This window comes from Thamnophis sirtalis, unplaced genomic scaffold, assembly GCF_051295495.1.
Source record: "Thamnophis sirtalis isolate CommonGarterSnake01/CBP01778 unplaced genomic scaffold, rThaSir2_p1.2 scaffold_5, whole genome shotgun sequence".
Classification (NCBI taxonomy): Eukaryota; Metazoa; Chordata; class Lepidosauria; order Squamata; family Natricidae; genus Thamnophis; species Thamnophis sirtalis.
The window spans coordinates 111,089,506-111,104,069 of NW_028261385.1; the positions used below are offsets into that span (position 1 = coordinate 111,089,506).

Consider the following 14,564-nt stretch of genomic DNA (forward strand, 5'->3'; position numbering starts at 1 on the left):
TTTTATGGACAGTTATGTTCTTAATTTAACTTAAACATGAATATACAATTTTTGATGCATGTACTGTAATATTATTTAGCTATATCTGTTATATAAAAATGTACATTCTATTTTAGTATCCAAAAATTAACATGTAGCATTAGAGAAGAAATTGCAAGCAATTCTGCAATTTGTAAGCATGAGCTAGTATTGAAAACTTTAAATAATGAAAATTTGATTTACAGAAAAGAGGCACAGTTTAAAGATGCTCCTTAATTGCCATTGGATTCAGTTGATTATTGTGGCCTGAACCACATTGGCATAGATGTGACTAAGGTGCCAGCTGTGATCCTTGCAGCATTGATTTAGACATAGTAATAGTTATCTATACCTTAGCTACATCCTTGTGCTTAGCTACTGTAACATGATATATGCTAGGTACCCCTTGAGAAGCATATAAGAATTGCAGTTGGGCCAAAATATATTCCTTAAACAATGGAAATTATAGGAATGGTATGATTCCTGTTTGGAAAAATCTCTCCTCCTTGCTGATTGCTTCCTGGGCATAATTGATGTGATGATGTTGACTTTTAAAACCCCACACAGTTTAGGGTTTGAGTGTCTCCAGGGATAACATGTTTTACAATGAATATGCCTGTTCATGGAAATCAGCAAAAGAGGATTTTTTTGGAAAAGGTGCCCTGCTGATAGTGGCTTGTTTATCTCATCTCTTGTCTTTGACTATGGATGCTCTCTCTGGAGAGGAAAATTCTGTGAAATGGAGAACGTATCACTTCCACATTAACTGATTTTTAATATGTTGATCTGAATGCTACATTTAAATTTAGCATTTTTATTTGAAATGTTCTAACTGCCTTGAGTAAACCAAAAAAAAGAAAACAAGGCATAAATCCAGTACCGTATTTTCACCCATATAACCCGCGGGTTATATGCGTTTTTTACATGCACAGCGCCCCCCTGCGGGGTATAAAAGTGGGCAGGGTATACGCAAAATATTTTACACAGATTAACTACCGGTAAAGGGAGAGCTTGGGACCACCACTTTCCTCGCGGCAGTGGGCTGGCTCGGCGGCTCGGGCTCCTTTTCTCCCTTTTCCTGCTTGGGTTTCGGGACGCCTTCGTGAAAACCCCACCCCTGGCTATGGGCGAAGTGACCAGGAAGAAGCAGGAGGTGAGAGGAAGCCCAGATTCTGCAGCCCCTCGCCTTCTCTGGGCTTGGAAGCAGGAAGGGAAGGGGAGGAGGCGGCGGCGCGGCTGTGGCTCCGTTTTCACACACACACACACACACCCCTTCCTTCTTCTGCTTTGCTCTGTGAAAGGGCTTCACTGCCGAAGCATTTTGGTTTAGAAAAAAAAAACACCGTCCCTTTCTCTCTCCAGTTAACAGGGCCAACCCAAGTGGTGCATTTTATCTGGGAGACGCCACGCAACGAGGGAATCTCCTTTTGGGGGGGGGGGGGTGTGAGACGCTGACAGAAAAAGGGCAAGCAGTGGCCGTGTGAGGCAGCCTTGAGAGCTCCAAACGACCTACCGTACTGGCTGGCGAGGTTAGTTCTCTAAAGGCCGTTGAAAGCTCCGGGGAAACCCCTTTTTCCGCCCTCGGAGCCCCCGGTGCTTCCTCAACCCCCCCACACTTTTTCCTCTTTGGTTCACCCCACCCCCGCCCTCAAGGGCCCGGGACTCTGGGAAAGTGTGCAGCTGGGGGGCTGGGGAGGAGAGAGCGTCTACCGTTCCTCATGGGAGGCACTTCGAGCCCCACCGTATCTGAGAGGCTCTTAGTCGTCGTGTGGGAGAGGAGAGAAAGGTTAAAATGTTTTTGAAACATAAAAAGAATCCTTTGTGGGCAAACTTAAAGCTGCTGGGCTGCACGGGCTTGCTGTAAATTGAGGGCATGTTTTGCCTTTATTTATTTTGCCGCCTCCCCTTCCCTTCCTCGGAGGGGAACGCTCGGAGCAAAAGGGACCCCCGCCTCGTTAAAGCCGCATCCGACGCTTCACCTACAAACGATCCCGATTCTCCCGCGTCCTTCCTTCCTTCCTTCCCTCCCTTCAATGTACCGTACTCTTCCTATAAAGAGAAGGGAAGCGTGAACAAACTCCGGGCAGGAGATGGGCTCGCGTAGAGGTACCAGAAGTTTAACCGTTTCACCTAAGCCACAGCTCGTCCTCTCTTGGGACAGCCTTCCGCCGACATTAAAACGATGCGTGAACTTGCGAACAACTGTGGCAGGCACGGAAGGGAGGGAGGGAGCGAAAAAAGAAGCGAGAAACGGATATTTTCTCCCTCTCGTGAAGGGGGGAGGATCTGGTGCTTTCCGGCTCGGGCTCCTTTTCTCCCTTTTCCTGCTTGGGTTTCGGGACGCCTTCGTGAAAACCCCACCCCTGGCTATGGGCGAAGCGACCAGGAAGAAGCAGGAGGTGGGAGGAAGCCCGGATTCTGCAGCCCCTCGCCTTCTCTGGGCTTGGAAGTCCGGCAGGAAGGGAAGGGGAGCAGGCGGCGGCGCGGCCGTGGCTCCATTTTCACACACACACACACACCCCTCCCTTCTTCTGCTTTGCTCTGTGAAAGGGCTTCACTGCTGAAGCATTTTGGTTTACAAAAAAAAACACCGTCCCTTTCTCTCTCCAGTTAACAGGGCCAACCCAAGTGGTGCATTTTATCTGGGAGACGACACACACACACACACACACGACACGTGCGGCAGGAGGAGCGGCGTCCTCCGCGCTCTCGGCTGCCACAAACGCCACGCAACGAGGGAATCTCCTTTTGGGGGGGGGCAAAGCAGGGCAGTTTCTCGCCGTTCTGCGAAGCTGGGAAAGGATGCGGGAGTTTCCTTCTTCTTCCTGCCCCCCTCCGTCTCCCCGCTGCCACCTTTCAGTCTCCCCAGCCTCGTCCGGGAGAAGCGGCTTGGTGGCGTCTTCCTTTCGTACCCCGGTGCGCCTCCCTCGCCACCGCAAGTCGCCTTTTGCCCCCCCCCCCAAATAATAATACTAAATAAGCAGGTGCGCCGCTTGGGCTGGCTTGGCTTCTCGGTTAGATAAGACCAGCCGGTGCCCCCCCTTTTTTTTGCCGGTTTATTTCGTCGTCATCCGCCAACCCCAGAAATCCGTGCAGTTCGAAAGCTGAGCGAGGCGAACGACCCCGGCGAGGGTAGCAGTAGCGTCTGAAGAAGAAGCCTCCCCTTCGCAAAGGCTCTTCGGCTTCAGGCAGCCAGCGGCTTCACGAGAGGGAGAAATCCGTTGTTATTTTTTTGCTCCCTTCTGGCGAAGAGCCTCTCAGATACGGCGGTGCCTCCCGTGAGGAACGGTAGATGCTCTCTCGCCTGCCAGAAGGGAGCAAAAAAATAACAACGGATTTCTCCCTCTCGTGAAGCCGCTGGCTGCCTGAAGCCGAAGAGCCTTTGCGAAGGGGAGGCTTCTTCTTCAGACGCTACTGCTACCCTCGCCGGGGTCGTTCGCCTCGCTCAGCTTTCGAACTGCACGGATTTCTGGGGTTGGCAGATGACGATGAAATAAACCGGCAAAAAAAAGGGGGGGCACCGGCTGGTCTTATCTAACCGAGAAGCCAAGCCAGCCCAAGCGGCGCACCTGCTTATTTAGTATTATTATTTGGGTGGGGGGGGGGCAAAAGGCGACTTGCGGTGGCGAGGGAGGCGCACCGGGGTACGAAAGGAAGACGCCACCAAGCCGCTTCTCCCGGACGAGGCTGGGGAGACTGAAAGGTGGCAGCGGGGAGACGGAGGGGGGCAGGAAGAAGAAGGAAACTCCCGCATCCTTTCCCAGCTTCGCAGAACGGCGAGAAACTGCCCTGCTTTGCCCCCCCCAAAAGGAGATTCCCTCGTTGCGTGGCGTTTGTGGCAGCCGAGAGCGCGGAGGACGCCGCTCCTCCTGCCGCACGTGTCGTGTGTGTGTGTGTGTGTGTCGTCTCCCAGATAAAATGCACCACTTGGGTTGGCCCTGTTAACTGGAGAGAGAAAGGGACGGTGTTTTTTTTTGTAAACCAAAATGCTTCAGCAGTGAAGCCCTTTCACAGAGCAAAGCAGAAGAAGGGAGGGGTGTGTGTGTGTGTGTGAAAATGGAGCCACGGCCGCGCCGCCGCCTGCTCCCCTTCCCTTCCTGCCGGACTTCCAAGCCCAGAGAAGGCGAGGGGCTGCAGAATCCGGGCTTCCTCCCACCTCCTGCTTCTTCCTGGTCGCTTCGCCCATAGCCAGGGGTGGGGTTTTCACGAAGGCGTCCCGAAACCCAAGCAGGAAAAGGGAGAAAAGGAGCCCGAGCCGGAAAGCACCAGATCCTCCCCCCTTCACGAGAGGGAGAAAATATCCGTTTCTCGCTTCTTTTTTCGCTCCCTCCCTCCCTTCCGTGCCTGCCACAGTTGTTCGCAAGTTCACGCATCGTTTTAATGTCGGCGGAAGGCTGTCCCAAGAGAGGACAAGCTGTGGCTTAGGTGAAACGGTTAAACTTCTGGTACCTCTACGCGAGCCCATCTCCTGCCCGGAGTTTGTTCACGCTTCCCTTCTCTTTATAGGAAGAGTACGGTACATTGAAGGGAGGGAAGGAAGGAAGGACGCGGGAGAATCGGGATCGTTTGTAGGTGAAGCGTCGGATGCGGCTTTAACGAGGCGGGGGTCCCTTTTGCTCCGAGCGTTCCCCTCCGAGGAAGGGAAGGGGAGGCGGCAAAATAAATAAAGGCAAAACATGCCCTCAATTTACAGCAAGCCCGTGCAGCCCAGCAGCTTTAAGTTTGCCCACAAAGGATTCTTTTTATGTTTCAAAAACATTTTAACCTTTCTCTCCTCTCCCACACGACGACTAAGAGCCTCTCAGATACGGTGGGGCTCGAAGTGCCTCCCATGAGGAACGGTAGACGCTCTCTCCTCCCCAGCCCCCCAGCTGCACACTTTCCCAGAGTCCCGGGCCCTTGAGGGCGGGGGTGGGGTGAACCAAAGAGGAAAAAGTGTGGGGGGGTTGAGGAAGCACCGGGGGCTCCGAGGGCGGAAAAAGGGGTTTCCCCGGAGCTTTCAACGGCCTTTAGAGAACTAACCTCGCCAGCCAGTACGGTAGGTCGTTTGGAGCTCTCAAGGCCGCCTCACACGGCCACTGCTTGCCCTTTTTCTGTCAGCGTCTCACACCCCCCCCCCAAAAGGAGATTCCCTCGTTGCGTGGCGTCTCCCAGATAAAATGCACCACTTGGGTTGGCCCTGTTAACTGGAGAGAGAAAGGGACGGTGTTTTTTTTTTTAAAACCAAAATGCTTCGGCAGTGAAGCCCTTTCACAGAGCAAAGCAGAAGAAGGGAGGGGTGTGTGTGTGTGTGTGTGAAAACGGAGCCACAGCCGTGCCGCCGCCTCCTCCCCTTCCCTTCCTGCTTCCAAGCCCAGAGAAGGCGAGGGGCTGCAGAATCTGGGCTTCCTCTCACCTCCTGCTTCTTCCTGGTCACTTCGCCCATAGCCAGGGGTGGGGTTTTCACGAAGGCGTCCCGAAACCCAAGCATTTTTTTTTCTATTGAATTTCAAGATCTCTCCCTTGAGTTGAGTTCCTCCAACCCCTCCCCAGCTCGCCCAGGCTTTCTCCTCCGATTGGTTTTAATGGGTAGGTCCGATGGAATAGCGCTAATGTAATGTTTGCCGACGGCTTACTCGTTGCGGGTTATATAAGTGGGCGGGGTATACGGGAAACATTTTACACGATCTTGAAAATCTGCAGGTTATTCACGTGGGCGGGTTATTTGCGTGGGCGGGTTATATGGGTGAAAATACGGTAAATAAATGAAGTGATTTAATCTTAGAAATAAGTATAGGTAGTCCTCAACGTACAACCACAATTGAGCCCAAAATTTTTGTTCTTAAGTGAGACATTTAAGTGAATTTTGCCCTATTTTTACAACTTTTCTTGCCACAGTTGTTAAGTGAATCACTGCAGTTGATAAGTTAGAAACCTGGTTGTTAAGTGAATTTGGCTTCCCCACTGACTTTGCTTGTCAGAAGGTTGCAAAAGATGATCACATGACCCTGGGAGATAGCAAAGGATCAATTGCCAAGCATTCTGAATTCTGATCACATGGTCATAGGGATGCTGCAAAAGCCGTAACTATGAAAAACAGTCATAAGTCAGGTTTTTAGTGCTGTTGTAACTTTGAATGGTCACTAAACAAACTGTTGTAAGTCAAGGACTATCTGTATCACATAACCAGATTAAATGTATCTAAAGAAAAATCCTGGGCAAATGTTCCCATAATAATTAGGAACCACCAGGTATTGGATTACATCTCTAACCAAGTTGTTTGTACCCTTTTTGGATGTAATTGGAACAATGTCATTTAAAATCTGAAAAGCATTTTTGGCTTTATCTTTAGACTTCTGCTCATTTTATAACATTTTGAAAAATTGCCGAGGCCACAACATGGAGCAGTCAGTATTCAGTGAGCGCACAGAGGAATCATCTGCTGTGCAGTACTTCCAGGTAGGTGATTTCAATATTTGTTTTTTTTCTGGTGGAGGGGAGGGAGGAATTGCGTCAGCTCCTTGGGTCCACTGCTGAGGATCTGTTGCTTGCATGTTTTTGAAAACAAACTGTAGAGGGCTAGCTAATGAAGAAAATGAGGAGGACTTTTTCTGCCAGAAAACCATGTAGATTCTTGATGTGCTTAAAATGCAGGAAAATTACTAATACACAGCTCAGGGATCTGAACAGAAACCACAGATTCTTGCGCCAGGGTCTCAGACATGGGTCCAAGATTACCAGGTCTTGGGTATGCAGAATAGAATAGAATAGAATAGAATAGAATGAGCTAGAAGGGACCTTGGAGGTTTTCTAGTCCAGCCCCCTGCTCAAGAGGAGAACCTATATCAATTCAGTTAAGTGACTGTCTAGTCTCTTCTTAAAAATATCCAGCGATGGAGCAACCACGATTTCTGAAGGCAAGCTGTTCCACTGGCTAATTGTCCTCACTGTTAGGCAATTCCTCCTTCATTCTAGGTTGCTTCTCTCTTTGATTAGTTTCAACCATTGTTTCTTGTCCTGTCCTCTGGTGCTTTAGAGAATAATTTGACCCCCTCTTCTTTGTGGCAACCCCTCAAATACTGGAATACTGCTATCATGTTACCCTTAATTCTTCTTTTCTTTAGATTAGTCTCGTGATGGCAAACCTATGGCACGTGTGCCCAAAGTGGCACACGGAGCCATGATCAGCTGGCTTTCATGGGCAGGGTCGGAAACTGAAAGAGCTGGTCTTCTGTTTTACAGTGTGAGCATGTGCACCGGCCAGCTGTTCATCGCTCATGCACGAACCAGAAACTGGAAGCTCATTTTCCAGCATGCGCATGCCCCTTGGGTTGCAGCCCAGATGAGTGTGTGTGCTCCCTTTTTCGTTACTTGGTGCCGAAAAGGTTCGCCATCACTGGACCAGCCAAACCCAAATCCTGCAGTTCTTCGTATGTTTTAGTCTCCAAGCCTTTAATGGACCTACTGTTTTCTTGACTTTTTTCTTGTTATTAATATGTTGAAATAACTTTTTAAAAATTATCTTTGATTTTTGTTGCAAGTCTTTGTCCATTCTGAGCCTTTGCTTTCCTGACTTCATGTTTGCATGTTCTGGCTATTTGCTGATAATCAGCCTTAGTTATTATATCCCTCTTTCCATTTTTTGTATTTGTCCTTTTTGTCCAGTCTGTCAAAAAGATCTTTGTGCAGCCATGCTGGTTTCTTCTTGAATTTCTTGGGTTTTTTCCCCAGTGGTATTGTGCTGGACTGGGCTTTTATGACCGCATTTTTCAGAGTTTCCTATGCTTCTTGAGTTGTTTTCCCCTTTAGGATTTTCATCCATGGAATCTTCCCTAGGCTCTCTCTGAGTTTGTTAAAATCAGCTGTTTTAAAGTTTAAGGCACTAGTTGGATTATTTTCTATTGCTTGTGTTTGCATTACATTGAACTCCGGTATGACATATGTCACTTTCACTCAAGATTCTGGCAACTTCAATTTCCTCTATCACTTCTTCTCTGTTAGTAGGAATTAGGTCCAGTATAGCTTTTCTTCTAGTTCCCTCCTTTACCTTTTGGATGACAAAGTTGTTGGCTAGGTTGGTTAGGAATCTATTTGATCTTCCACTGCAAAGTTTGTCTTCCAGTTGATATCTGGATAGTTAAAGTCTCCCATTAAGACTGTGGTATACTTCCTACATACATTTGTTAACTGGTTGGCAGAGCTCATCTATTTCTTCTGATTGGTTGGGTGGCCTGTAATATATACCTTTTATATTGACCCATATACATTCTGAAGGGATTTTATATTTGATCATGTGCATTTCTGTAGATATTTAGTGATCTCTTACATATCTATCATATCAAAAATGGTAATTAGAATTTTCTAAAATTGTACCATTTCTTTTTGTGAGTGAGCGTGTTGGTTTTAGCAGAGACTATTTGTTTCCTCTTTCAGTTTTATGGATATTTATCCCAACAGCAAAATATGATGCAGGATTATGTCCGAACAGGCACATATCAGAGAGCAATCCTGCAGAACCATAGCGATTTCAAAGATAAGGTATGGCTAAAGTTTAATAATGCCTTAAGTGTAACCAATAAGATTCCTTCTGAATATTGCATAGTTGCTAAAGGGTAAGACTGAATTTACATATTGTAAATATATATTCAAATATTGTATCTAAGTCACGTTACTCTGCTCAGAATATTTTGGTTACTCTATCTGGAAATCATGAAACTTTGAAGAGTTTGAAAAAAGAATGTGGTCTGATTTAATAATGCAGGGATAGTACAATAAAGTTTCTCTCAAATAAGGTACAGTAGAAAAGGAAAATCTTGATGGTGGCCTGCAGCTAATGCTGTGTGAGGTAGGGTGCACAACTTGGGATTTCTAATAAACCATTGCTATAAATTGAATTACTGGTAGTGCTGGTAGCCAGAGAGCAGGCATTATCGGCTTCCAGTTTTTCATCAACTACACTGTTTTCTAATGCCCTAATTACAAATATTTTGAATTGCTACAGATCTCCTAATCTGGTGCCCTCCAGATTCATTGGATATTAATTCTCAAGAGGTTGTGCATGAGCATTCAAGTCGTATTTTCTTCAAAGCAGGTTTTTTGCTTTGGATCCAAATAGCTGCATATCTTTAATAAATACACTAATACAATAAACAAATTTAGAACTCTGAGCATTGGAACCGGAGTTTGGATATAAGATCCACTCTTCTAAAAGTTGTAGCTGTCAGTAAGCATGGCTTAGTTTTACCTTACATATTTACTATATTTTATAGAAAAGGTTTTACTGATATTTAGTTTTTGTGATTTTATTGATCTAATTTCCCCCCCAGATTGTATTAGATGTCGGCTGTGGTTCTGGCATCCTGTCATTTTTTGCAGCCCAAGCTGGAGCAAGAAAAATTTATGCAGTGGAAGCAAGCACGATGGCTCAACATGCAGAGGTTAGTGTGAGACACCCACATGGCTGCTTCATTCAGTGACCACAATCCCAGCTCTCCTGTTTTGGTTGTTAAATTATCATGCTAAGAGTATCTCAAGGTAGGAGAGGTCTTGGGAGAACTTGCTCCCACTGGCACATGGAAACTTTCCACAGATTGAAAAGCCTTGGCTGGCTAGGCCCAACTGCATGTAGATCTCCTTTCTCACTCCCAGAAGGCTTCAGCCAGCTAGGCCTACTGGCGCACAAAAATGTGCTGTGTGCTGGCTGGGCCCAGTGACATATGGCCTCCTCCTTCTCCCCTCCCAGTTTTGAGAAACCTGACCTACTCCCCCCGCCCCCCAGCCACTACTGCCCTTCTCTCTCCCTCACTACGCCTGGGTCCACTCCCTTTTTCTTTTCCTGCAGCTGCTGACAAGTGCACTCAGCTGATGAGACGCTCAGGTAGAAAGCTAGAGAATGCAAACTTCCTGAAGGCTAGAGAGGCAATCCTTCTCAAGGGTGACCAGGAATAGGAATGTCGACTTCAACCATACTAATATGATTGGGGCTTCTTTGAATTTACCCGTGAAACTGCATTTGATAACATGCCTGGGGAAGAAAGGAACATACAAGAACTACTTATAGCAAATGTTTTATTTTAAATGTAGTAGTCTTACCTGGCTGGCAAGCAGCATACTTTTCTTATGTCCAAACTGGATTTAAATTATAAATAGAGGTTTGAAGTGAATTAATATGCTCCTGTATCTAAAGCATCTGTTTCTTTCTAATTATCAGCTATCTGAAAAACAAATTCTTGAAAATATCTGTGGAATCATTGCTTTCTATTTTTTCCCTCTTTCTGTCCAGGTTTTAGTGAAAAGTAATAATCTTACTGATCGAATTGTTGTCATTCCTGGGAAGGTAGAGGAAATCTCACTTCCAGAACAGGTGGACATCATTATTTCTGAGCCAATGGGCTACATGCTTTTCAACGAACGAATGCTGGAGAGTTACCTGCATGCCAAGAAGTATTTAAAACCTAGTGGTAAGTAACTTCTTTTTTTTTTTCTTCTGTTCAGTTGTGTTCGATTCTTGGAGACTATCTGGACAAGTCCCTGCAGTTTTTTTGGCAATGTTTTTCAGAAATGGTTTGCCGTTGTCTTTTTCCTAGGGCTGGGAGAATATGACTAGGCCAAGGTCACCCAATGATAACAAAATAGAGGAAGGAGGAAGAGGAGCTCTCTTCTGGCCTATTAGCTCAGGATGGTGTTGGGAATTCTGATACTAGGCATTGTTCAATTAGTTAACATAGATTAGTAACCATAAATCTATTACACAGTGTTTGGCTGCCTCTTTGGGAAATGGGAATCTCTTCTTATATGTTTCTCTGCATTTTGGGCACTCAATATCATTATTGAAACTGGTCTGGTTTCTTTGCTTTGTTCTGGATAGTGTCTGGATCAGAGCGCATAAGACTAGTCATAAGTCAGGAATTTGGATATATGCTGCTACTTGGTTACATGTTGGTTCCTCCAACAATAGCGTTTATCAAATTAGCATTATATATGACAGTATACTGGTTATATTCTGATCATTCACTAACTACACTCCTGATATGTTACTACAAATAATTATCAATTTACAACAAAAATTGGGACTAGAATTTCAAATAACTCATGACAGTCATAGGTTGGAGTATCCACTTACAATTGCTTTTATGGAGGTCATTAAGCAAATAATTAAAAAAAAACATGCAGTCATAAGTCTGAATACATTCTTCCCAAATGGGCATCTTTTGCCAGAAACTGGCAATTTTTTTTAGCAAATTGCAGTTACCTGACGTGGGATTAATGCAGTCACTTGTAAATGTGAGCCATTTGCTAAATGCCTGAATTTGGCCATGTGACATTGCGGGGACAGGTGGTGTGATATTGTCCGAAGCCACCATAAGTTGTTAAATGACCATCTGTAAGTCAAGGACTGCTTGTATTGACCCTTTTTAAAATAGTGAGTCATATCTGGTGTTTTATTAAACAGTTGAGTTTTAGTCATGCATTTGTTCACTGGTATGGTACAATAAAGTAGCAATAGCTCTTAGAATGGAGAATTTATAGCTGAAATAGCCAAAATAGCTCATTGGAAGAGCACTAGTCTGAAGATCTAAATGTTTTCACTTAGAGATGCAGTTCAGTGCAGTAGTTAAAGTAACAGTCTAGAAAAGAAGAGACCAGGAATTCTAGTCCCATCTTAGGCACAAAGCTACTTGATTGCCGTTGGACCAGCCAGTTTTTTTCAGCCCTAGGATGAACAGATTAACAGAGTTGGAAGGGACCGTATAGGCCCATGATGGCGAGCCTATGGCACGTGTGCCACAGGTGGCATGCGGAGCCATATTTTCCAGTTGGCCCGTTGGGCCTGTTTTTCATCCTCTCCATGCTCCGGTGGCTTTCCTGAAGCCTGGGCAGGGCGAAAAACGGCCCAACAGGCCAACCGGAAGTTCATCCCTGAACTTCTGGTTGGCCCATTGAGCCTCTTTTTTGCCCTCCCCAGGCTCCGGAGGCTTTCCTGAAACCTAGGGAGGGCAAAAACGGTTCCACCACAAAACCACGCTCAACTAAACCGCGTCCGACTAAACCGCATAGCTGACGTCATCTACAGAGCAACAACAGCGCGGAGACAGAAGCACGCTGTAAACCCTAAACCTAAAATTAACACCTAAACCTAACCCCCCTAAACCTAACCCTAAACCTAACCCTAAACCTAAACCTAAACCTAATCCTAACTCTTAACCTAACCCTAAACCTAAACCTAAACCTAACCCTAAACCTAACCCTTACCTTAAGTTGAATCGGCTTGCTTTCAAAGCACTATTTAAAGCGCCCTTCTTTTTCTGCGCTGGCTGTTGTCGCCCTGTTGATGATATCAGCGACGCGGTTTAGTCGAGTGCGGTTTTGACGGGTCACGGGCAAAAACAGCCTCCCCCAGCCCACCGTTTTCACCCTTCTGGAGCCAGGGGAGGGCGAAAATTCAGCTCCCTCCCCCTGCGTGTGTGGGTCACTCACACGTGCAGATGGGTGGGTTGCTCACGCATGCTCAGGTGGGTGGATGGGTGATCAAATTGTTGTAATTAAATCGTTGGAGTGGCAAAAATTGATAAGTTGGTGTTCTGCTTTATTTTGTTTTCCTAAGTCTTATACTCCAAATCCATTTTCCTCATTAATGTTTCTAAGCGTGGCATTCCAGTCACAAAGTAGCACATCTTGCTTGCATTTTCTGTCAATTTTAAATTGATTATAAAACTCCTCTTTTTTTGAAAAAGTGCTTGGAGCATAGTTATTTGAATGCCATATTAAAGAGTTGTCTACAAAGTATAATTGATATTGCTTGGTTATTGATTGGATTGTAGCCAAGTACAGCTAGTTCTCGACTTACAACTGGTCACTTAGTGACTATTCAAAGTTACAGCAGACCCCAAAAATGGATCTTACAATCCAGATTTGAAGTTCCAATGATCCTCCCACCCCATGGTCACATAACTGCATTTTGGATGGTCGGCAACTGGCCTACATTTATGGTTGCAGCACTCCATGGTTATATGACCATGATTTATGATGTTTTTGCTGCAAACTGACATTTACTTCCAATTTCCAGGAAAAACTGAGTAATGACCACTGCATTCCCTTTACCATCACTCTGTTCACTTAAGGATTGCCACAAAAAGGTCATAAAATCAGTTCTGGACACATGGTGGCCTACTTTGTATTGTTCTTGCTGTAACTTTCCTAATTACCTCCTTTTTCATGTCCTTAGTAATTAATTATAATCTCACCAGTCCACCTCAATTTGATCATTTAAGGTGTCAATTTGGTTTTTCATTTCATTGTTCACTGTGTTGAGCCTTCTTTTTCCCACTTTAATTTTGTCTTTGTTGCTTCTGACTTCTTTTTCTACATGGCAATATCAATAACTACTGTATTTTTGGAGTATAAGACGCACCAGAGTATAAGATGCACTTTAGTTTTGGGGAGAAAAATGGGGGGGGGGATTCTGCCTACCAAGTATTCATTTTATTACCATAACACCGGAAAAGCAAACACAATAGTATGGTAAAATGACACTTTTTGCCACTTTTTTTCTTTCTCCAGGCAGCTGGAAAATTCTTAATAAGTTTAACTAGATGTCTGGGCATTCAGCCAAAAGCACTTCACACCTGTAAAAATGTAACAAAACTGAATCAACAAATCAGCCCAACAGTTGCCTGAAGGAAACCATTGACATAACTCAGATAGGAAAAATCCCTGCCTTGCCCTTAAAGGGATTATCCCCAAAAGAATAGAAATCACTAGTCACAGGAAGTCTCTGCCTTGCCCTTTAGAGGATTATCTCCCAAAAATAAAAACTGGACAAAAGAAGTACCTCTTAAGGCAGTCTTCAAATCTTTCATCATCTTCTCTCAGCTGGAACAGCCATCTTCGGTGATTTGCCTGAAAAGGAAGATCGCTTCACTCCTTAGCACCTCATTGCTGAAAACAAGCTTCCAAAAAGCTACATTCAGAGTATAAGACTTACCCAAATTTTCAGCCTCTTTTAGACGTTGTGTGTTTGTGTGTGTGTGTGTGTGTGTGTGTGTGTGTGTGCTTCTTATGCTGTGAAAAATACGGTAGATGCCCCAAAGGCTTAATCTACCCATACCATAAACAGCATTAATGCTCCGAAAGATCCTCAGCTCTTCCTCAATAGTATGTTAAGTGCCATTTGACCTGAAAGGCCTATCCTCCAACACTATATCATCAATCATGTTATATTTTCTGTCCATGTGGGTTTTTTAGTAAAGGTATAGGAATGGTTTAGCATTGCCTTCTCCCATACAGTATGAATGGATGCCTTTCCTGTCATCACTAAAATGCTTCCAGCATTTTCCTATATTGTTTCTGCCCAAAGTAGATGTCTGCTAGATAGGCAGCTAGGATTACCTTAGTGCTTTGGATGACCGTGATGGGAATATATAGATTTGGCATACACTTCTGGCATCCCTCCCAGAAACATACAAATACCCCTAGCCACAGTGAGACAGATGACAAGACTTGGGGGAGGAGAAGATGGTTTTTATCAAAGTAGCTGTTAGAACCTTGCCCCATCCTGATTCTATCCT

General features: G+C 45.2%; 1 protein-coding gene across 5 annotated transcripts in view; it reads left to right on the top strand.

Annotated features, from left to right (window-relative positions):
• CARM1 (coactivator associated arginine methyltransferase 1) overlaps positions 1-14,564 on the top strand; it is an 84,161-nt gene that overhangs the window by 45,092 nt on the left and 24,505 nt on the right. For all 5 annotated transcript variants that reach the window (XM_014057796.2, XM_087716567.1, XM_087716565.1 and 2 more), the window contains 4 exons: positions 6,350-6,456; positions 8,431-8,535; positions 9,324-9,434; positions 10,280-10,457. In XM_014057796.2, coding sequence (XP_013913271.1) covers positions 6,350-6,456; positions 8,431-8,535; positions 9,324-9,434; positions 10,280-10,457 — 501 coding nt within the window. The remainder of the gene's footprint in view (positions 1-6,349; positions 6,457-8,430; positions 8,536-9,323; positions 9,435-10,279; positions 10,458-14,564) is intronic.